The sequence below is a fragment of the Notolepis coatsorum genome, assembly GCF_963971535.1.
Source record: "Notolepis coatsorum genome assembly, chromosome: 14".
Classification (NCBI taxonomy): Eukaryota; Metazoa; Chordata; class Actinopteri; order Aulopiformes; family Paralepididae; genus Notolepis; species Notolepis coatsorum.
The window spans coordinates 39,010,692-39,035,082 of record NC_140178.1 but is presented as its reverse complement, the minus strand read 5'-3'; the positions used below and the strand labels follow the sequence as shown (position 1 = coordinate 39,035,082).

Sequence of the window (24,391 nt, the reverse complement as noted above, 5' to 3'; positions counted from 1 at the left end):
TGTCTGTCTGTCTGTCTGTCTGTCTGTCTGTCTGTCTGTCTGTCTGTCTGTCTGTCTGTCTGTCTGTCTGTCTGTCTGTCTGTCTGTCTGTCCTGCCTCTGTCCTGTCTGTCTGTCTGTCTGTCTATCTATCTATCTATCTATCTATCTATCTATCTGTACCTACTCCCAGGTTGTTGCTGTAGTTTTACTGGAGGTCATGTAACTTGATCCTGTTTGATGTACAGAACAAGGTGATTTGTGATCATTACAGGCCACGTGTCCCCAACTGGAGAATTAAGCTCTATTTGCACAGGACACATGTTACACTGGGACCTCCTGGAATGGACCCAACTCAAACCCTGCTCTCTTTATTCTGATCCTCCAATCACAAATGTTGCTTCCCTCGGACAAACAATGGTGCAAAAATGCAGAAGTGCTGCCACATATTATCGATCTATTATCTATTTATTAGACGACAAATAAAAAGGAAGAGTCTTACAACTTAAAGGTTTCATTCCAGGTGGGGTTCAGGTTGCATTTGATGGTCTTTGTCTTCTGTTTGCTCTCGCTGCGCGGGTCTGGGATCAGTTTCAATTTCACATAAGGGTCTTGACAGACCATTAGGGTCCATTGGTACCAGGTTCCTACCCTCTTGGGACTGGAGGAGAGCGAGAGGGAGAGAGAGAGAGAGAGAGAGAGAGAGAGAGAGAGCAAACTGAATGTTAACTGATTCAGAAAATCAATAGAACACCTCAGTGATTATATAGTCAATACAATTTTGAACAGACTATATTAAAGTGCTAGATCCAAACACCTTGTCTATGGAAAAAGGTCAAAGAGAAAGTTAATGGGATTACATTTTTACTGACAGACACACAAACACTAGACACTAATAGGAAGCATTTGAAGGGTGATAGGAAGCATGTTAGGAAGCATATGACAGATGTTAGGAAGCACAGGAAGCATGTTAGGAAGCACAGGAAGCATGTTAGGAAGCACATGAAGCATGTTAGGAAGCATAGGAAGGATGTTAGGAAGCACATGAAGCATGTTAGGAAGCATAGGAAGGATGTTAGGAAGCACAGGAAGCATGTTAGGAAGCACAGGAAGCATGTTAGGAAGCATAGGAAGGGTGTTAGGAAGCACATGAAGCACGTTAGGAAGCATAGGAAGGATGTTAGGAAGCATAGAAAAGATGTTAGGAAGCATAGGAAGGATGTTAGGAAGCATAGAAAAGATGTTAGGAAGCATAGGAAGGGTGATAAGAAGCAGAAGAAGCACGTTAGAAACAAGTTCCAAGCAGGGGTGGGGCTTACTTCAAGGGACAATGATGGAAATGAATTCAATGGCAATGTCAATTAAATGTTTTAATGCATAGGTATAGCAACAACACTGTAGCATTTCCATGTCATAAACATGGACCAGAAAGCTGATTCCCTGGGGCTCTGAGCAGTGAACCTGTGTAGCCCTTTTGTGTTCAAAAGTAACTTAATTGGACAATGGACATTTATTTAAATAAAATACTTGTTGTTGATCGATTTGCAAAATATTCCGGAATGAAGGTCATTGGTCTGCTGTCAGCCTATGTGCAACCTTTAACCCACCTCTGCCTTTTAGTTGGTGAGATATGCTGTGAGATATGCACACACACACACACACACAGACAGACAGACAGACAGACAGACAGACAGACAGACAGACAGACAGGCAGACAGGCAGGCAGACAGACAGGCAGACAGACAGACAGACAGACAGACAGACAGACAGACAGACAGACAGACAGACAGGCAGGCAGGCAGGCAGGCAGACAGGCAGACAGGCAGGCAGACAGGCAGACAGACAGACAGACAGACAGACAGACAGACAGACAGACAGACAGACAGACAGACAGACACAACCGATATATCACTCAACATAGTCTCCCCCAGGCATTCCGCTTGAAGGAGATAATGAGAAGAAAGCTGAAAACAAAAACATTAAAACAAAACAAAATAATGCCGCAGGGAGGGAGAGGTTCAGAGAGAGAGAGAGAGAGAGAGAGAGAGAGAGAGAGAGAGAGAGATGGGGAGAGAGAGGGATAGAGAGAGCTAGGGAGAAAGACGGAGAAGGAGAGAGAGGGGGATAGAGATAGAGAGAGAGGGGGCAGGGAGATATAGAGAAAAGAGAGAGTGAGTGAGAGAGAGAATGCGTATGTGTGTGTCTGTGTGTGTGTGCGTGTGTGTACCTGTGTCTGTGCGTGTGTGTACCTGTGTGTCTGTGTGTATGTGTGTGTGTGTGTGTGTGTGTGTGTGTGTGTGTGCATATGTATTTCAATTAAGGACAAGGGGTGAGAAAATATATAACTGCAACAGCATTTAAGCTACAGTATGTAACATTGAAACTCTCCAATGAAACTGTCAAATACTAAAATGTAATTTAATTGGTTGGGTGGTTCACCATGCACATACTCACATAATAACATAATCATTTATGCTATGATGTTAGGAAGCATAGGGAGGGTGTTAGGAAGCATAGGGAGGGTGTTAGGAAGCATAGGGAGGTGATAGGAAGTATAGAAAGAATTTTAGAAAGCATAAAAAGGATGTTAGGAAGCATGGGAAGGATGTTAGGAAGCATAGGAAGGGTGATAGGAAGCATGTTCAATGAACAATGATGGAATTTATTCCTGCATATAGGCCTGTCACGATAACACATTTTGCTGGGCGATTAATTGCCCCCGAAAATATCGCGATAAGCGATATTATTGCGACCGGTTAGAGAATTTTTTTTTTGGAGAAATTTATTTCCCAAAACTTTTATTTTGAAGCCCACCGCTCCGTCTTTTCTTGTGTTTTAGACTTTTATTTTGAAGCCCACCGACCGGACCGGAAGTATTGTTGTGATTATCAGGTACTTTGGGTACCAGAAAAGTCACGTGAAACACTGCAGACCACTGATTGGTCAGAATAGAGACGCGTCTCTAGGATTTCATAATCATTATGTTTGCAGCAGGCACAAGTGCAATAAACAAAGGATACAGTCACTGTGTATTCTGCCTCATTTATTGATTAAACAAAACCGACATCAACACAATTTGCCACCGAGCGGAGAGTTTAGTCTCGCAAAAAGATCGCTGACTTGTTAAGGCTTGTTGTTAGGTTAGGTGCTAATGTTGTGCTAGCGTTTTAGCATGGCTATCGTACATAGCGTGATCAATATAACTCGCTATTGATTGTTTGTATGAGTAACGTTAATGCTAGTAGAATAGACACAACGTGAGGTAATCACCATCCATTTTAAACCGGTTATTACCTAATGCTAACGTTAGCAAATAGACGCGACTGGTAACGTTACAGCTTGTTAGCCTAATGTTAACGTTAGCATAGACAGCCTAGCTAACGTTAACGCTTGTAGAATAGACACAATGAGAGGTAACGTTAGCGTTAGCAGAATAGACACAACGAGGGTCTCGTTAATGTTGTTATTGATTGATTGATTGAAAACTGTGTTTACTCTGTTTGTATGAGTAACGTTAATGCTAGTAGAATAGACACAATGAGGGGTAACGTTAGCCCCACGGAGCTCCTGTGCTGTGCTCTGTAGTAAAGCCAGCGGCCCGCCTCCCAACACGGACAGTGACTGACAAGGGGCACTGGGTCCGCCTCATTAAAACAAACGCGCAAATAGCAATTAATCGCGCCCGTCAAAATCATTGCATTCATTTTAATTATCGCGGCAATTAATCGATTTATTGCTTATCGCGGCAGGCCTACCTGCATACATGTTTTAAGGTTAACTATGGCATTTCCATGTTGTAGGGGCCAGAGAGCTGATTCCCTGAGGCTCTGAGCAGTGAACGTGTGTAGTGCTGCCCTCTTGTGTTCAAAATGTGTAACTTTATACTGAAATCAGTTTGAATGGAAAATTATGGAAATTCATTCCAATAAAATACTTGTTGTTGACCGATTTGAAAAGTATTTGTCTGGTTATGTCTGGTCTGGTACCTGGCCTGCTGTTAGTTAGAGATATGCTTTGTGCACGCACACGCACACACACACACACACACTCTGGTCAGAACCCTTCAGATTTGCCATAGTGGACCAGTGAGTGAGGCAGTAGCCAGATCTGTCTCTAATGACCATGTAGACAGCTGAAGGTTGCCAGTTCCAACACTAATCCCCCTTTGTGACTGTCTGTTATTGGGCTGTAATTGTATTCCAGTGGCATAAGGTCCCCTGGGTTTTAGTTTACGTGTGTGTGTGTGTGCTGCTGCCGGTCAAGTTGTGAGGTCACATCCAATTACCAGAAACTGAGCAGGGCTGGCGCAGTGTTTCTTAGCTTCCTCACTGGGGGCACACACACACACACACACACACACACACACACACACACACACACACACACACACACACACACACACACACACACACACACACACACACACACACACACACACACACACACACACACACACACACACACACACACACACACACACACACACACACACACACACACACACACACACACACACACACACACACACACACACACACACACACACACACACACACACACACACACTTAAACTCTCACACAATGAAACAGACGCACACACAAATGCCTGCATGCACATACGCACAAGTATGCATATACATTACAATGCACACAACCTTAAACACACAAATATGAGAACACACACACACACAAATAGGCAAACACAAATGCATGCATAAAACACACACACACAGCACAAAGCACTTACGCTCTAGCAGATGTAGCTCAATAATGAATGTGTATAATGTAGCTGTAGTGGAGACATGGCAGGCGGGGGCTGCAGAGAGGGCTCACTCCACGCTACACAGAGCCTTGTCGAGGCTTCTCAGAGCTGGGTCAGGAACCCAACGTCGGCTCACAGGGACATTATAATGGCTCTTCAAATGATTCAGGGGAAATTAGATTTTGGTGAAACTGAATTGTCCGTCTTGTGCGCTTCCCCGTGTAGGCGGAGGTGATGTAGAGGTTAGAGAAGCGGGCCTGTGGCGGGAAGGTCGGGGTTTGATACCCGCAGCGGCATGACAATCTGGCTGGGGGGGGGAGTGATTGAATTTTGTCTTTTTGTCTTTTGTCCCTCGATTGAGGGTTGTGGTCATTATTGGGGTGAACTTGGAGAACCAGAATTCACTTAACATAACCTGAAGGCTGTTTTCAACTAGCAACATTTACATCTGGGCCGGAATAAAACCTTTTTTGATTGAGGCAGTTGGAGCCATGTAGAAAGAAGTTAACTAATAATGTCTAAATAAAATTATCTGTGTGTGACGCCACTTGCAATCGTGATATTCACAAAGACCTATTCTTCTGTTCTTATTGTGTGTCTCTCTGGAGAAGGATATTCAGGGGTTGCAAGCTAAAATGGTTGAGGATCAGTAACTATGAAGACCGTTTGATCCAGAGAGCGGCAAAATCAACCATTTTAACACATATATAACTAGAAAGGTGTGCTCAGTAGAGCACAAATCTCCACCAGGCAGCAAGCTGGACACAGATACAGACAAACACACAGACAAACACTGATTAGCATGCTAATGCTATCAAACAGGCAGACAAACACACTGCATGCTCTCCAATTATAGTTAGCATTACCATGCTAACGCTAGATGATAATGGGAAGCATAGGTATGCTTATAGGAAGCACAGGAAGCATGTTAGAAAGCATAATTTATGCTATGATGTTGTTAGGAAGCATAGGGAGGGTGGTAGGAAGCATAGGGAGGGTGTTAGGAAGCACAGGGAGGTGATAGGAAGTATAGAAAGCATGTTAGAAAGCATAAAAATGATGTTAGGAAGCATAGGAAGGATGTTAGGAAGCATAGGAAGGGTGATAGGAAGCATGTTCAATGAACAATGATGGAATTTATTCCTGCATAAATGTTTTAAGGTTAACTATGGCATTTCCATGTTGTAGGGGCCAGAGAGCTGATTCCCTGAGGCTCTGAGCAGTGCACGTGTGTAGTGTTGCCCTCTTGTGTTCAAAATGTGTAACTTTATACTGAAATCAGTTTGAATGGAACATTATGGAAATTCATTCCAATAAAATACTTGTTGTTGACCGATGGCGATTTGAAAAGTATTTGTCTGGTTATGTCTGGTCCCTGGCCTGCTGTTAGCGCGCGCACACACACACTAGGCTTGGGCGGTATGACGGTATTACGGTATACCAGGGTATTTAGAAATCCCGACGGTATTGAAAATCAATACCGGCGTCAAAATCACAGATGCGCTTCAGTTTCTATTACAGTGAAATGGAGTTTTGAGTGTAGTGCACACACACGCCAGCAGAGGGCGAGACCAGTCCTCACTAGTGGAGCGAGTGTATCACAACGGTGTTCACGTTTTACGGTAATGTTGCGACAGTGCTGTGAAAATACCGTAAAGCATTGTGACGAGAGTTGGTGTGTGTTGTTGTGGTGCACTGGTGGAGCAAGCAAATAATCCGTCTGTTATTATATGTGAACTAAAGAGTACAAGGTTTACACAACAGCCCCCACCCGCTTTGTTATTGTATTTGTACCTGTACTATCCGCTGTCAGCTGTTTATCTCTCTCTGTGAGCTTGATTAACTAGCGTTAGCTCACGTTAGCTAGCGTTAGCTAGCGTTAGCTCCGCGGCTAATATTAGATTACCCTGAACTAAATCAATGACTAGGTTATAAAGCATTCGAGTAGTTTTCACTGCACATAGAAGTAGCCAAACAGTGGGAGCATTTCGGGAGCATATGACCAAAACCCAGGCAATTTCGAGCCCCCTTAAGCCTTAAGGAATCAAATAGTCTGCCATGGCTAGGCTACATGCTAACGTCGATAGTAGCACTAGATGCTGCAGACTTCTGGCTACCATTCTGAGAGCTAACGACGTGATTTGTTTACTTGGTAACACGGGTTGCCCCCCCCCCCCCCCCCCCCCCCCGCTGATGAAAATGAAAGTCATATCGTCATATACCGTATACCGGGGTATTATGTCAGCAGAGTATGACGGTGTGAAAAAAATTATACCGCCCAAGCCTAACACACACACACACACACACACACACGCACACGCACGCACACACGCGCACACACACACACACACACACACACACACACACACACACACACACACACACACACACACACACACACACACACACACACACACAACCAATCACATAATCCCCACCAGGCGTTATGCCTTGTGGAAACAATTACTGTGACATTCAAGTGTTCTATCTATCACCATCAGATGAAAAACATTGTATTTCCAGAAAGTCAACCTTTGAAAAAACATTAGGACAAAAACGAATTCTGAATGACTCTCCATGGGTGAAAACTTAAACTCCAAAAAATGTATTACCATGTTAAAATTTTATTTAATTACAATACAGCAAAAACTAAAAACTAAGAGGTGTTTGCTAAGCTAGGATGGTTTAGTACCAGCCGACCAGCATTCAACCGTGAGTGGAGCAGGTTAATAGATATTCCATGCAGCCTGTTAACGTGACCATCAAACGCTGACTGAGTCAAAGGGGAAGGAGCTAAAGAGAACATGCATGTGCAACAGACTCTCATAGGACCATCCCATACTGCAAGGATTTAAAGGGATACTCTGTCCATTTTAAGAGGCTGCTATTATTTGTCAGAAAACTGGGTATCACTTCAGTCCACCCACAAAGCACCTAGCATTATGGTTTTTATTTGGTAGTAGTAGAGTAGAAATGATTAGCATTATAAATGCTAGTGGAAGTCAATGGGGTCCCAAACCATGTGTCTGAAGAATTACACATGCATTCCTTCTTTAAAGGCCGGATCTATAATGTCATCAAACAGCAACCTCTAGGCAAAATATGACAACATGGTACAGCACTTTTTTTTTTTGTATCTACTTTTTCTCCCATTTTCTATTTTTCTCCCATCCCAATTTCGTATCGTCCAATTCTACCCTCCCCTGTCTCGAACGTTGTTAGGCCATGCCTCCCACAAGCCGGCTGCAAGCCTTACATCACGTGTCCCCTCCGGTACTCGAGGAAGCAGCAGTCGCATCTTTTTCACCTGCACAGCGCGATCTCTCAGCGTCGGGGTCTGCGTTTGGAGGGCACGCCGCCCCCGTCGCTTCCTGATTCTGCTGCGCAGGCGCACCAACAGACCTGTAGGAGTCGCTGTCCACAACGTCCGATCCCCACCCATCAGCTTCCCACCCCCTAATACTGCCAAATGTATTAGTATGAACGACCAGCCAAGCTGATAGCAATGCGGAGAGCTGGGCTCGAACCCAGCGTCTCCTGCATTGGTGGTGAGCGCCTTGTCCACTGCACCACATAGCCGCCCATGGTACCGCACCTTGTTCACAAGTGTGGATTGGATTTCAGTGTGTATACTGCTGGCCACACGGCAGGCTCTACCAAGAGAGGTCTGGAGAAATCCACAGTATAATAACTTACTAAACTCCCAACCCACATGTCAGACCAAATCAAATAAATAAATAAATAAAGCACAATACCAAGGGGCCTCTTTTGCCTGGAGGTCGCTGTTTGACAGCATTACAGATTATACCTTTATAGTTAACTATGCAGGTTGGGTTCTACATACTATGTTGTGAAAGCATTAATTTGGAAGATCACTAGCACTGCTAACAAGTGTTAACCATGTTTACTTTCTTTACCATGTCATGGTCTTTCCATGGCTACCACCAGTTATGTATCACCATGGTACCACTCTTATATAATATCATGATGTAATCCAATTTAAACCCCAATATTGATGGTAATATCATGTTATTTCCATAATATTTTGATCACAAGACCAAAACATGGAAATACCATGATACTTTTTAGAAATACCATCATACTTTTTTAGAAATACCATAACTTTTTAGAAATACTGTACCATGATACTTTTTTGTAAACACTGCGATACTTTTTTAGAAACACCATGATACTTAGGTAGTCTTAAAAAAAACACAAAAAAACATCCCCTTGATTTAAATTAACCATTTGGTTGCCGAAAACGTAGAACTACGTTTCTGTCGCCCGATCGTTGAGTGCCGGAAACGTAGATCTACATTTTTCTCACAGTATTTCTTTTATTCGCTATTGCCATTCATAATTCAGCGGGGCACCTTGTGCATACTGTTCTGAGTGTGTCTGAGCTGGCAGATGGTTTTATATCGCCCTCTAACGCCTTCGGTCATTATTGCACCCCGTTAGAAACGGGTTCGTTTCTTTTCTCTACCGAGCTGCGGCGTGGGGGCGGGTCCTAAACACTCCGGTAAAACACACGCTTGTAGGGATGGTTTGGACTACTGACCCCGCCCGCCCGTTGAAGTGCAATGCCCAACTAAGTCGGCGACAGGATCGCTGTGGATAACTGGAATGGCGATGACATTATTGGATTATTTTTTTTGCATTACATCAGAGACCAGGTAAGGACACTATATATGAAAGCTTACGTTGATCTGATATTTATTTCTACCACGATTGAAGCTATCTGTGTTTTATGTGTATGGCTGTTTGCCGTTGGGTTGCAGGAGGGGAGAGGGGGAGCGCCGTGCTCCAGGGTACATTTCAGGCGAAAAATGACAACATGTTTATTGAATTACACAAAAACGCTGTTTTCGTGTCTTTTCCCTGGAATTACTCAGAAGCAACCAAACTATATTCATATTCAAAACGGAAATGTACGGATGAAAAAATTATCTAAACTACAACTACGTTTACATGGGGTTAATGGACGGCAAGGAAGGGGTCACTTCCCGGAAGGGGCGTGGCACTTAATGTGTTAAACAGAAAAGGAGAGGAAAGCTGAGGAGAGTCTGTGTGTAGGTCTCAAAGGATAGGCAGCGTTGAGCTTAATGCAAAGAGAAAAAGGGGAGAGCAAAGCCAAAAAGGCTAGCAGAACGTGTGTGTGTGTGTGAGTCAGAGAGAGAGAGAAAGAGAGATAGATAAAGAGAGAGAGAGAGAGAGAGAGAGAGAGAGAGAGAGAGAGAGAGAGAGAGAGAGAGAGAGAGAGAGAGAGAGAGAGAGAGAGAGAGAGAGAGAGAGGGAAAGAGAGAGAGAGAAAGAAAGAAAGAGAGATAGTGTGTGTATGCGCGTGTGTGTGTTTGACTGGGATGTGAAGGAGGATTGCTAAGGAGAGCAGCATTAGTAGCCGAGTGTGTAGTACAGGGGTCAGCAACCTTTACTATCAAAAGAGCCACTTTTCCCCCCTCCCACAAAATAAAATGCTCAGGGAGCCGCACAACCTATTTACCCTTAAAATAAAGATAACACAGTGTATAACGTTTTATATATCCCCAAGCATACCCCACATTTAGCATAAAACGCCTGACAATTGCATACCCAAAGTAATTTGTGATTTATTATACTTTATACTTATAGCACACAGTGCGTTGCATTAATGCAATTATAAAGCAATAAAAAGATTTTTTTTTACTTTTTATTGCTGTTTTTACCTGTTATAACAAAGGAAAACCTCAAACTCGTATGAAGAGGAGAAAAAATACTGGATGTGTAGACCTATTTTTAAATAAAACACAGAAGAGGAGACAAAATACTGGTGTCTGTAGACCGACTTTGAAATAAAACCCTGAACTATTCAGGTATATTTGAGTCCTTCCCTTATTTGTGGAACATTTATAAAATAAAAAGTAGTCCACTTTGAAAAAAGACTACCATGTGTAGACCTACTTTGAAATAAAACACAGAAAAGGAGAAAAGACACTGGCATCTGTAGACCTACTTTGAAATAAAACCCTGAACTATGCAGCTCTATTTGAGTCCTTCCCTTATTTGTGGAAAATCTATAAAATAAAAATAAAAATTTTCGTTGTTCGCAAATTTTGCACAACATATCAGGCATACAGGTAAGCCTGCATCGTTAGTCGTGAAAGCAAATTAATCTGTCCACGCTGAATTAAACCCTCTATTTTCCTCAGACTTTCCTTTTTTTGGATTTATCCATGGTTAGCTTACTGGAGGTCGGAAACTCAAGATTAGCCACTTGCAGACGGCAGGGAGAGGCGCGGGGTGTGACGTACTGTATATTTTAGTTGATGAAATATTTTTTCATTTCAGTGTCACAGTATGACATCGATCTCCAAAATAAGAGAACAAAAAAAAAAGGAGCCGCAGCTGATTGGCTAAAGAGCTGCATGCGGCTCCGGAGCCACAGGTTGCCGACCCCTGGTGTAGTATGTAGAGTAGACTAGTAGAGCACCAGTGTGTAAGTGTGTAGTTAGTATGTAGAGTAGACTAGTAAAGAGCACCAGTGTGTAAGTGTGTAGTTAGTATGTAGAGTAGACTAGTAAAGAGCACCAGTGTGTAAGTGTGTAGTTAGTATGTAGAGTAGACTAGTAGAGCACCAGTGTGTAAGTGTGTAGTTAGTATGTAGAGTAGACTAGTAGAGCACCAGTATGTAGTATGTAGTATGTAAGGTAGAGCACCAGTGTGTAAGTGTGTAGTATGTAAGGTAGAGCACCAGTGTGTAAGTGTGTAGTATGTAAGGTAGAGCACCAGTGTGTAAGTGTGTAGTATGTAGTATGTAAGGTAGAGCACCAGTGTGTACGTGTGTAGTATGTAAGGTAGAGCACCAGTGTGTAGTATGTAAGGTAGAGCACCAGTGTGTAGTATGTAAGGTAGAGCACCAGTGTGTAGTATGTAAGGTAGAGCACCAGTGTGTAAGTGTGTAGTATGTAAGGTAGAGCACCAGTGTGTAAGTGTGTAGTATGTAAGGTAGAGCCCCAGTGTGTAGTATGTAGTATGTAAGGTAGAGCACCAGTGTGTAAGTGTGTAGTATGTAAGGTAGAGCACCAGTGTGTAAGTGTGTAGTATGTAAGGTAGAGCACCAGTGTGTAAGTGTGTAGTATGTAAGGTAGAGCGCCAGTGTGTAAGTGTGTAGTATGTAAGGTAGAGCACCAGTGTGTAGTATGTAAGGTAGAGCCCCAGTGTGTAGTATGTAGTATGTAAGGTAGAGCGCCAGTGTGTAAGTGTGTAGTATGTAAGGTAGAGCGCCAGTGTGTAAGTGTGTAGTATGTAAGGTAGAGCGCCAGTGTGTAAGTGTGTAGATTGATTGATTGAAACGTTTATTAACAGATTGCAGAATGGGTACAGTACAGTACAGCTCAATACATACAATTGTTAAGGGGATGCAGACCAGAGAAAGACTTTCGACTTGTTTACATCAGGGTCCCCCATTTTCAATTCATCATAACATATATGACATACATGACATACAGATAGGCAGTACTGCTACATCTATACATTTATGACATATCAGATTTGCAAATACAGTACTGTTTGTGATACAAAAGTGTCCAGAAAAGGAGTGTATATACATTTGGCATAGAAACTGTACATTGGAGGAGGTTGGTTGGGTGGGGTGGGGTTGGGTGGGTTGGGTGAGGGCTGTACATTGGAGGTGGGGGGGGGGGGGGGGTTGGGAAGGGGACACACACACATTTTACACTGTACATTGGAATATTGACAAAGCCTTACTTGGTCATTTACTGTACAACTAGGTTAGGACATTTGTAGGGGCCAGTTTCGAATTGCAGTCTCACGTAGGTGTTTTTTGAGAGTGTTTTTGAAGGTGGGTAGTGATTCACATTCCTTTACAGCTTTAGGCAGGGCGTTCCACATTGATGTGGCATAATTGCGAAACGTGTTTAGTCCCTTGTTTGATCCGAATCTGGGTTTTACATGATTTGTGGAGCTCCCTCTGGTGTTGTGATCGTGGTATTCACTGACCTTTGGGAAGTATTTTGACATGTACATGGGTACCTTGGTCGCGTAGTGTATCTTGTAGACCAGGCCCATTGCAAGTTGCTGTACTCTGTCGTCTACTCTAAGCCATCCTAGGTTGTCAAAGTGGGCAGGGGTGAGGTGGGTTCTAGGAGTCAGGTCAAGTAGTAGTCTGACTAGCTTGTTTTGAGATGTTTGTAATTTGTTTTTTAGTGCCTTTGAGGTGCTTTGGTACCATGAGGTGCAAGCATAGTCGTAGTACCCTTGAATGAGTGCTCCTGCTAGAGTCTTCAGGGTATTCTTGTTTACCAGAGAGGAGATCCGGTACAAGAATCGCGTTCGTTGGTTGACTTTTTTTATTACATTGGATGCCATTTTGTCACAGGAAAGATTAGCCTCTAGGATGGAACCCAGGTAGGTAATTTCATCTTTCCTTGTGATAATATTGTCACCCACTGTAACCGAGAAGCCGTCGGTCTTGCTGAGTTTGTTATTTGAACCGAAGAGAATGGACTCTGTTTTGCCCATGTGTAATGATAGTTTGTTGTCGGCGAGCCATATGCAGATTTTGCCTAGTTCCGAGCTGAGGGCTTTTTCAACCTGTAACTTGTTCTTGTCAGAGACCAGCAGGGCTGAGTCGTCCGCAAACAGGAACAAGTTGCAGTCACAAGCTGACGACATGTCATTTGCATAAATTAGGAATAGTAGCGGTCCTAGTATGCTTCCTTGTGGAACACCACAGCTCACTGTGAGGGGGGGGGATAGTGTACCGTTTACTTCCACCATCTGTTCCCTCCCCTCCAGGTAGGATTGTATCCAGCTCACTGATAAACTATCAAAACCAATTGCTTTTAGCTTGTCAATCAGAATGGTGTGATTGACAGTGTCGAAGGCCTTTTGTAGGTCCAGCATGACCATGCCGCAGTATTTGCCCGCGTCCACCTCTTGTTTGATGTGGTTGTTCAAGTAGAGAAGGCATGTGTCAGTGGAGTGGGATGTTCTGAAGCCAGATTGGAATTCGTAGATTAGATTTTTTTCCGCGAGGTACTTTTCGATCTGTTCGTATACTATTTTTTCCATGACTTTCGAGATGGATGTAAGGATAGAAACAGGGCGGTAGTTACCCGGGTCTAATTTGCTGCCCTTTTTGTGCAGGGGTGTTACTCTCGCAATTTTGAAGTCCTTGGGGACGTGTCCCTGTTTTATGGAGAGGTTTATTATGTGTGTGATGACTGGGGTGATGGCTGCTGCTGAGTCTCTGAGGAATTTGGAGGGGATGTTGTCATGGCCAGTGGCCTTGTTTGGTTGGAGGGCGCTCAGTTTTTTGAGTACCTCATCTGTAGTTACTATTTCCAGTTTGAAGTCGTCTTTGTGGACGCCTAGGTTCTTGTAGTATGCTACTATGTGTTCTACCCCATACTGCCCTGAGTGGGAGGGTAGTTTGTTTACCAGTGTTGTGGCTATGTTTGTGAAGAAAGTGTTTAAGTAATTGGCTACATCCAGCTTGTCTGTGATGAGCGTGTTGTCCGTCTTTATGTTTATGTTTGAGAACCTGGTTTTGAGTTTTTTACTGCAGCCTAGTTGATTGTTGAGTAATTTCCAAAGTTCACGTGGTTTATTTTTGTTTTCCTCGGTTTTGTCATTGATGAATTTTTTTTAGCAGTTTTGATCATGGAGTTTACGTCATTTCTTAGTCTGTTTCTTTCTAGTATGTAAGGTAGAGCGCCAGTGTGTAAGTGTGTAGTATGTAAGGTAGAGCGCCAGTGTGTAAGTGTGTAGTATGTAAGGTAGAGCGCCAGTGTGTAAGTGTGTAGTATGTAAAGGTAGAGCACCAGTGTGTAAGTGTGTAGTTAGTATGTAGAGTAGACTAGTAGAGCGCCAGTGTGTAAGTGTGTAGTATGTAAGGTAGAGCACCAGTGTGTAGTATGTAAGGTAGAGCACCAGTGTGTAAGTGTGTAGTATGTAAGGTAGAGCGCCAGTGTGTAAGTGTGTAGTATGTAAAGGTGCTCCCATAGTCGAGCGGACCGTACACGGAGCAGACTCCCGCGGGCTCAAAGCTGACCCAAAGGGTACTCAAAGGAGTCAAAGCAGACCCAACGCAGAGTCCAAGTGCAAAGCTCCTATTTTCTGACGCGCGGACGTCCGCGGCGCCCACTTGGTGTCACACAAACTGGCGCGAGGTGTAAACTGGCGCAAGACATGTAGGAAATTGGTCCGCGGAGATCCGCTCGACTATGAAAGCTCAATGAGTCCAGTGGACCTCCGCAGAGTCCAGTCCGTGTACAGTCCGCTCGACTATGGGAGCACCTTTAGGTAGAGCCCCAGCGTGGGCGATGACAGCACACTTCCCCATGCGAGGTACAGTAGTCCCCTAGGATTCTTAGTAGGATTCTGATGTACACTGGTACAGCCATTATATAAGTGTTGTGTACCCATCCTGCATCTATCCTGCATTAGTGTGGTGGACAATAGTAGTCTCAGTAGACGTCTGTCAAACCTGCATCTATCCTGCATAAATACTCTATACAGTATCTTGGTAGAAATCTGTCAATCCTGCATCTACTGTATGCTCTATTACAGGGGCAGTCTTGGTATAAACCCATATTACTCTTTGGATAAAACTATGACTAACAAGACAAACCATTGAATCTGACTTCTCAATACATTTGGATTTCTCAATGTAGAACTACATCAGCTCGCCCCTGGCCTTGGTGCCTGCTTGTAGTATGTCACTCAACTGTAGTCTTAATACTCTGTTTTCCATTTGACAGCCATTGTTAGTAAGTAGCCTACTAACCACTTAGGACTACGTTTAATAGGCCCTACTAAGTGGGGTTGAATCATTCCTAGTGGTTTTTAAGTACTTGTTCTATGTGCTGCATTTCTTTTATGAGCCACTGCAATGGGAGATCAGGGGTGGATGGCACCACACTGACCCCTGCGGACAGAAAGTGGTACTACACCACTCCAACTCATGCTGTGTCTATGTCCCTAGTTGTAGTTTGTCGGTATAACAATATTTGATAGTATCTTTTGGCTTTGTCAGCTGTGATGTTATGTCTTTCCTTGTAACAAAATTGTCAGTGTCTCTTTGATTAGAAACTGTGTTATTCAACTTCCATTACAATTTCTTTATTACTGCTGCAATATGCAATCTGATGATTATTGAATTAAAAAGTCAAGCTTTATGACGGTATTGTAAAAACACAATGCTCTGTTAGAACACAGTATATAAACCAGCCCCGGTACTGTTAGAACACAGTATATAAACCAGCCCTGGTTCTGTTAGAACACAGTATATCAGGGGTGGCCAACCAGTCAGAGACTAAGAGCCACAAAAATTACTGTGGTACCACAAAGAGCCACACCATATACCAGCGTTTCTCAACCTTTTTTTTCAGTCACGGCACCCTTCATGTGTTTATAGGTCTCACCCTCTGGCCTCTGAAGTTGCTAATGTCTTTTTTATTTGGGCCTCACAGGGTTAAAAGTACCCTGTGAGACCCACGGTTGCAAAATTACAAAATCACTTTTAGCCATTTAAAAAAAGAATGTTTATTTAAAAAATGTTAAGCACATATATAGTCAATTGGTCCTGTTGTTCAGCCTCACAATGCTATTTGATAGTAAATGTGTTTATATGTCCCACCCTCTGGCCTCTGAAGTTGCTAATGTCTTTTTAATTTGGGCCTCACAGGGTTAACCTCTTAAGCCCGAGATATACAGTAAAAGTGTATATTTTCAGCATTACGTTTGTTTACCAATAGACCTATCTCAAACCCTGCCCTCTTTTCTTGATCCTCCAATCACAACTGTCGCTTACCTCGGACAAGCTTTGTTTGTCCGAGGTAAGCGACAGTTGTGATTGGAGGATCAAGAAAAGAGGGCAGGGTTTGAGATAGGTCCAATGTTATTAGTGAAATATAAGATTATAGAAATCTCAGGGCATTGAGTCGGAAACCGGCGCATATTGACAGGAGGAAGTGGCACATCCAAAAGTGAGTGTAGTCTTTTGAATGAAGAGACTCAGGGCTTTCGAATTTCGAAAAACTACCCTACCCAGCTCACACCAGCCCCTGTCAATCATCTGACTTCTGGATAAACTTTTTTATTTCTCTTATTTTTTGGGATTATCTCCCACAAACCTGAACGTTATTGCCAAAAAAACAGAACGCAGTTAGTTTCTCTACCTTTCTGTGACTGGTCTTGCAAAAAACGGTGTTGCAATACGATGAAAAATGGTGGAGAAATTTACATTATAAAAAAGATGGCAGAATTCAGTACTGTATCTACAAAACCTTCTGTTTAATCATCTTCCCTTTATTCATTTGCTTACATTTTTCAGGTCTGGTCAATTTTAGCATGGTGTTATTCACAGTCAAAGATAATTTAGTTTTTTAAATATAATTGATATTCTCCTTTGGTTCATTACAATTTACTCAAGCCTAGTAACATACACACTATTTCTGACACTGATCCCTAGATTCAGATACCAAGAACATGCAAATGGACCATTAAAAAAAAATTAATGTTTATTCTACGTCCTTATGGAATGAGTGACATACCAAAAAAAAAATAAAATAAAAAAATGGATGGAAGAGCCGCACATTGACGGGCAAAGAGCCGCATGCGGCTCGCGAGCCTCGGGTTGGCCACCCCTGCAGTATATAAACCAGCCCTGGTTCTGTTAGAACACAGTATATAAACCAGCCCTGGTTCCTGACTGTGATCAAGGTGTGAGGAGAGGATGATGTCATCACAGGCAGTCAAACGTGGGGGAACAACCAGAGACATGGAGGAGCAGAGACATGGAGGAGCAGAGACATGGAGGAGCAGAGAGGAGCAGAGACATGGAGGAGCAGAGACATGGAGGAGCAGAGACATGGAGGAGCAGAGACATGGAGGAGCAGAGAGGAGCAGAGACATGGAGGAGCAGAGAGGAGCAGAGAGGAGCAGAGACATGGAGGAGCAGAGACATGGAGGAGCAGAGACATGGAGGAGCAGAGACATGGAGGAGCAGAGACATGGAGGAGCAGAGAGGAGCAGAGACATGGAGGAGCAGAAAGGAGCAGAGACATGGAGGAGCAGAGACATGGAGGAGCAGAGACATGGAGGAGCAGAGACATGGAGGAGCAGAGAGGAGCAGAGACATGGAGGAGCAGAGAGGAGCAGAGAGATGGAGGAGCAGAGACATGGAGGAGCAGAGAGGAGCAGAGACATGGAGGAGCAGAGAGGAGCAGAGGAGCAGAGACATGGAGGAGCAGAGGAGCAGAGACATGGAGGAGCAGAGAGGAGCAGAGACATGGAGGAGCAGAGAGGAGCAGAGGAGCAGAGACATGGAGGAGCAGAGACACCAGATGAACAAAAACTAAAACACAGGCTACTTCACAAGATTCCACTCTTAATACGATTATAAACTGCAATAACATTCCAAAGGTGAGCCAAGGCAAGAAGCGGCTCAAGATGCAAAGACACACACAACACAGTGTTTGGATGTGAGACTGCCTCAGGGGTGTGCTCTATCAGGCACCAGTTTTGCCTCTGTGTGTTTTTCTCTGCAGTAATTTAATTTATAGATAGGATCTATAATACTGTCCAACAGTCACCTCTAGGCAAAAGTGTTAAAAAAAATAGGTAAACAAAGCAGGGCTCTTTTGCCTAGAGGTCACTATTTGACAGCATTACAGATTCTATCTTTAAAAAAAGCCACTGCTGGGGCATCATGGTGGCTGAGCAGGTCAAAAAAAGAAAATAAAACACATTTTCTTGCTTCTCTGGAGTGCTATCTATCCATCCATACAGTTTAAGTGTGATTCGTCTAGTTTTTCTGCCGTACAGATAGCTGCCGTCACTCCAATGGAATGCAGCTCGAAAGATACATCTGATGAATGCAGCTGAATGGCCAAAAATCTAAAGCAAGGAACTATTTACTATCTATTGGATTCTATTATATATTACTATTGTATTATGCACATTGTTGCGGGCAAGACCACCCGCATTTCATTGTATACCGTGACAAATAAAACTCTTGACTTGACTTGACTATTTTCTACCGAAATACACCCCCATAATAATGTATGGCAGGTGTAATTCTATAGAAAATAGTTCCTACATGAAACTGCTTAAAACTAGATCTGTGGATACTCTTGAGTAACCGGGTCATGATTTCTGGACAAAGACATTGCTTTAAATGTTTTCAAATGTACACTATACTGAGTGCCATTCAGCTCCATTGTATTGGAGTGATGGCAGACTGTGACGGATACGTCTGTGCACCGCACCCGCACATGTTGACTTGTTCCCTCACCGTATTGTTTAGTTATTTAACACATCCTGCGCCATAAACGTCGTACAACGCGTTTCAAGTTCATGCTAATTCTGCCAATCCACGGCGTACGACGTTATTGAGATCATATTTCATTTTTTCGCCATGTTATTCATATTTCCCTCACGGAGCCTGGTCTGATGCAGTGTGAGCCGGCACAACTCTGCAACGCTTCAATACTGCCCCCTGGTGGATGATCGGCGAGTTGCCAAACCGGAAATGGACGAGTCGATCTCGGTGAGTCTCCGAAATTCGTCCGGCCACTCGCATATTGTTGCAGGACTGTAGACACACGTCCGTGTGTAGCGATCGCTGCCATAACGCAATAATCGATACGATTTGGCCGTGTATTATGATTATACAAACCGGAAATAATTTTTAGGCGATCGCTGTCAAATAAGTGGGATCTTTTTCCTCCAGTCTCATCGTCGAACGGTAAGAGGACGCTGACGTTACTTTCAGCCTGTTTGTGTATTATTATCCATTCAAACTGCTCTGATCAATATATCACCCATACTACATAAAGCATTTAACGACGATCACGGAATTATAAACGACCCCCCCCCCTCCGTTCATCCGCGCATGATCAGTCATAACGTTTAGGATCATGTACAGTTGACATTTTTTATATAGCGTGGATCGGCAACAAACGGCATTTGATAATCTATATATGCGTTTATGCCTATATCTCACGTTCTAGGAATTACTGCAGAAAAAGATAAAAACATATTTATATTCTAGACGGTATTTTCGTATGAATATATGCATGAAAAAGTTAAACGTTCCTACATCCTGAACGATAAATAATCGGTGTTGAATGGGCCATAGTAATGTCAATTTAGCAATACAATTAAAAAAGTTATAGCCCTGCAAATAAGGTGAACATCTCCATAGACTTACAGTGCTGGCAGAGAATGGTATAAGATGCTCAAATTTATCAGGGAATGTGTTAATGTTTGTACACGTTTACATTCATGATGCACATACACAATTTCTATTTCACATAATGACACACGACACATAGACTTGCGTACTGATATCATATCCATTCTTTATTATTTGACTTACATGGTTAAGTGCATGCATGTCGTTCATTGTTTGTTTTCTCCAACTCTGCAGCCAGCCGTCCTCGCGCTGAGCAAACAGAGCAGCTGCAACTGGTCCACCCTAAATAGCCGGATGGGGGTGGTGGACCGAACCATGGGAGATGTCGGGGGGGGATTTATTGTATTGTAATTTAGTTTCCTTATATGTATTTCCTTATTGATTAAGATTATTAGTTGTTCAGTTTGGTAGTTGTGTTGTGTGTTTATTGTTTATTAGATTAATTAGAATTGTAGGATATTATTTGGTAAAATATTAATGATCAATTAGCCCACTTAGATTAATGTATCCGGCCAGGGCCTATATATAGTTTTGAGTTCTCAGTTGTCATTGTCTTCCGTTCTGTTCAGGTCTGTTTTTGTCCTGCTATATTATTTGGACCATTTATGTTATATTTAAATTATGTATTTGCATGGGTAAATAAAACCCTTATTCTTTGGCTGTTTTTGAAATGGGTAAAATAAAACCCTTATTTTTTGCCAAAACCACTGTGTCCTCCTTGTCTGGCTGCTTGGTCCCTTACACAGACATATAAACTATCTGGATGAGGAGGTCCAGCACCACTCCAAGTAAGAGGGGAAATAATTGCAGCCCAAAGTGCTTCACAGCAGTAAAATAGACATAAAATGAGCATAAGATAGAATAGAAATAGAAAGCATTGCAGAGAATAAGGAAAAGGGTAACAGACAATAACAATACAAATATTGATTGATAAGAACCAAACCGACAATTAGGTTGAAACAAATATATATTCACACAGTTCAAAACCTGATCTCCCATATAGGTGGATGGGGAAGATGTGCTGAGGCATTCAGGTGGGATGTCTGCCATGGTTTGCACCTCCACCTTGCCATTGATTCTGACAGGTGATGTACTTGTGAACAACTGAGCTGATGAGCATGTTTCACCTGCTTGTGGTGGTGGCATACTAGCAGAGTAGAGACGTGGTTATGTTTGGGTAAAACCAAAGGGTTCTTCTCAGAGTCCTTCTACAAGCACAGGACTGAGTTTGAGAGTGGGCTGCTCTTGAGCAGGGTTTTGCCATCAGTGAGGGAAGAGAACTCCACTGGGAAAGCTTAGTTTTGGACTGCCTTAAAAAGTGTCTATTGAGCCATTGACCTCTATCTGCTTCATAACGTTATACCCAGGGTCTTTCTTGGGCAGTATTGTATGCCCTTTGATAATCCATGACCAGCCAGTCCTGTTGATTCTCATGACTTTGGCTTGTCTTTTTTACATTTGACCAGTTTTCCACCATGTTGCCTACTTCATGCAGTTTGCAGCAGGCTGTCATGTGCAGCAATACGTGGTCCTGAATTTTCCCAAGGGGATCAATAAAGGAGTATCTTATTATATTATCTTATTTCCTTTTTCCTGTTCATACTTCTGCAATACCACATTCAACCAACAGGTTGTGCTAAAGCAAACCAAAACATTAACTTAAACAACTGCCTGGAGGGCAGAATATCCACTATATTCTATTATATTTAGTGCTGTCAATCTCAAATACATTATTTTATTTAAGTGTAGGCTATAGTTACATTTTTACAGTTTTTGTATTTTTCTGACATGGGGGCTCAACAATAAATGACAATCAGAAATGTCAAGTTGCATGTTGTTATTCTAACCAGCTTAGTTCTGTTGCATTTCCAATTTATTTATTTAAATTATAAATTTATCAGGGACCGATAAGGGAATCGATAAAGAATCGGATCGATAAGCAGAATCGATAATGGAATCGAATCGATAAAATCTTATCAATTCCCATCCCTAATGATTGTCCATAGTTATTACATGGCGTTTTCACATTCGCCGAAATGCTTGCTTGTGATTGGTCAACAGCCCCCCGACAGCGGTCATTATTTTTCAATAATGACCGCTGTTTTTTCAATAATGACCGCAGTGCGCAGCTGTTGGCAATCAAGCCCACATCAGTGCAGCAAATCAGACACACCTGCCGCGCTGCACTGACAGCGGAGTGTCAGCGGAGCCAGAACAGAGCTGGCTGCCCGCGATAATAATAATCACTTTATTTGGGCTGACAGAGCCACAGAACAACTGCGATTTGTCAAATGAATTAGGTATATTGTTAGTAAGTTAGCCATGTAATAAGCGGGATAATGTATAGCCTACTCGGTCATTGTCGCAAAATAATTGACCTTCACTACGTTTAAAACACCTCGGCGCGGCGCCTCGGTATTTTAAACTCCGTGTCGGTCAATTATTTTGCGACAATGACCTCGTAGCCATACATTATCCCTTACTTAACTCGTGATTAATCGCAAATTAATCGCATTCTTATATATTTTTTATCTACCTTAAACTGATCTTTTTCAAGTTCCAATTTTAATACTCATCAACATGAGTCAACAAATGCTTGCTTTATGCAGCCATTTAACACAAAAGGATGACCCTCATGCATTGCAAATTTGCATCAAATTAAAAACAGAGTGATGCACAAAATAACTTAAAAGGTGCGGCCGGGTAGCGCAAGGGACTAAGCGTCTGTCTACCACCACTGAGACAGTGGGATCGAATCCAGCTGTGGTGCTTCCGGGTTGGCCGACCGTCCATACTAACACAATTGGCAGTGTTAGCGGGTGGGAAACCCGGCGAGGGTGGGTCCTGGTCATTGTAAACAGCGACTCCTACAGTTCGGTTGGGGCGCCTGCACAGCAAGGGAAGGATCTAGGAGAGGTAGTGTGACCTTCCACATGTTACACTCTCCCAGTGAGAGTCCGCGCTGCCAGGTGAAAAGAAGCGGTGGGCTGGCTACACATGTGTCGGAGGAAGCATGTGATAGTCTCCGGACTGACGGTAGGGGATAGAGTGCGCAACGACCAGGAAGGGGATTGGGAATTGGCATAACGACTAACATTGGGATGGGAGAAAAACGGAAAAAGAAGGGGGGGGGGGGAATATATTCCCAAAAAAAATTCAAAAAATTTAAAGAAAATAATTTAAAACAATGAATAAATTGTGCATGAAATAATAGGGGAAAGTAAACATTAGGAACTTGTTACATTCACCCACAGAAGGGCTGAGGACACCCCCCCACCCCTCCCTCTCTCTCACACACACACACACACACACAATGAGAGTATAAATAATACAGTGAGGTCTAGTAAAAAAAGAAAATAATAATAAAAAAGAATTTAACACATTGGGTGCCGGCCATTAGACAGGGCCCGCTGTTGTCAGGCCAGCTTTCCATTACAAACGTTCACTGTGCGTCACGTTGTTTGTAGAGCTAAACCTATATTTTATATTACAGCTATGGATCCAATATCATCGTCAATTGACAGTATGAACCTTCCGTTCAATATGCCATAAAGACATAATTTTTCCATTGATACGTTCCCGTTTTATACCGTGGTGAATATGAGTGTTATATCGGAATGATATGGGATAATTCCTGTGAGGCTATTTATAAGGCGCAATGCTAATAACGTTAAATCCATTGGCGTTTCGTCCCTACACACGCTACATGCATATGATCGGTATTATGTTCCATCATGAATGCGTGAAAGGGGGGGCAGGGGGGGGGGGTCGTTTGTGATTAATTGATTGCCAATAACGGCATTCGTTATTACCACAACATACACGTTATCTGGGGTATGGCTATGAAATCCTTGCACGATCAAGCTGAAATTGACGTCAAATTGCTCTTACCTTTGGCCGGTTGGATTCCAAAAAGAATTTTCCAATTATTAGATCGCCATCTGGTAGATCATAAGTCCATTTGGCACACACCATAACCTTATACAGCATAATGAATCCGGTGTCAGGCTAACAGAAAAGTTCGCCCAGAGCGTAAACAGTGTGACACCAGGTCTGCAACAGGGGTTACTGCATTCTCGAGACAGCGCCACTACCAGGATCTGGCCCGTACTGCACCTTCGGAGTCTCAATATGCCTTTTCCATGCAAAATACAGCTCCATGACATGGAATAGGATATTAATATCGAAAAAAAGGAAAAACGACACAGAAACGAGAAATCTTCGTTTCCGGCACTCAACCGCTAGGCCAAAGAAACGAGAATTCTCGTGAACGGCAACCAAAGGGTTAAAGTTTAAAAAAAGTTAACTAAGTTTAAAAAAAGAGTGGCGTTAATAGAATTGTGCGCTAACACGTTAATACCGCGTTAACTTTGACAGCCAATATTCTATTCTATTCTGTTATATTCCACTACATTTTCTTCTATTCCATTATCTTCTATTCCAATACAT

General features: G+C 42.8%; 1 protein-coding gene across 1 annotated transcript in view; it reads right to left on the bottom strand.

Annotated features, from left to right (window-relative positions):
• Window positions 1-24,391, bottom strand: part of LOC311240507 (protein kinase C beta type-like) — a gene marked incomplete at its 5' end in the record, with an annotated part of 391,798 nt that overhangs the window by 109,809 nt on the left and 257,598 nt on the right. Inside the window, 3 exon segments of the mRNA XM_084329084.1 lie at window positions 481-590; window positions 592-636; window positions 638-639. Of these exon segments, the coding sequence (XP_084185210.1) occupies window positions 481-590; window positions 592-636; window positions 638-639 (157 nt within the window).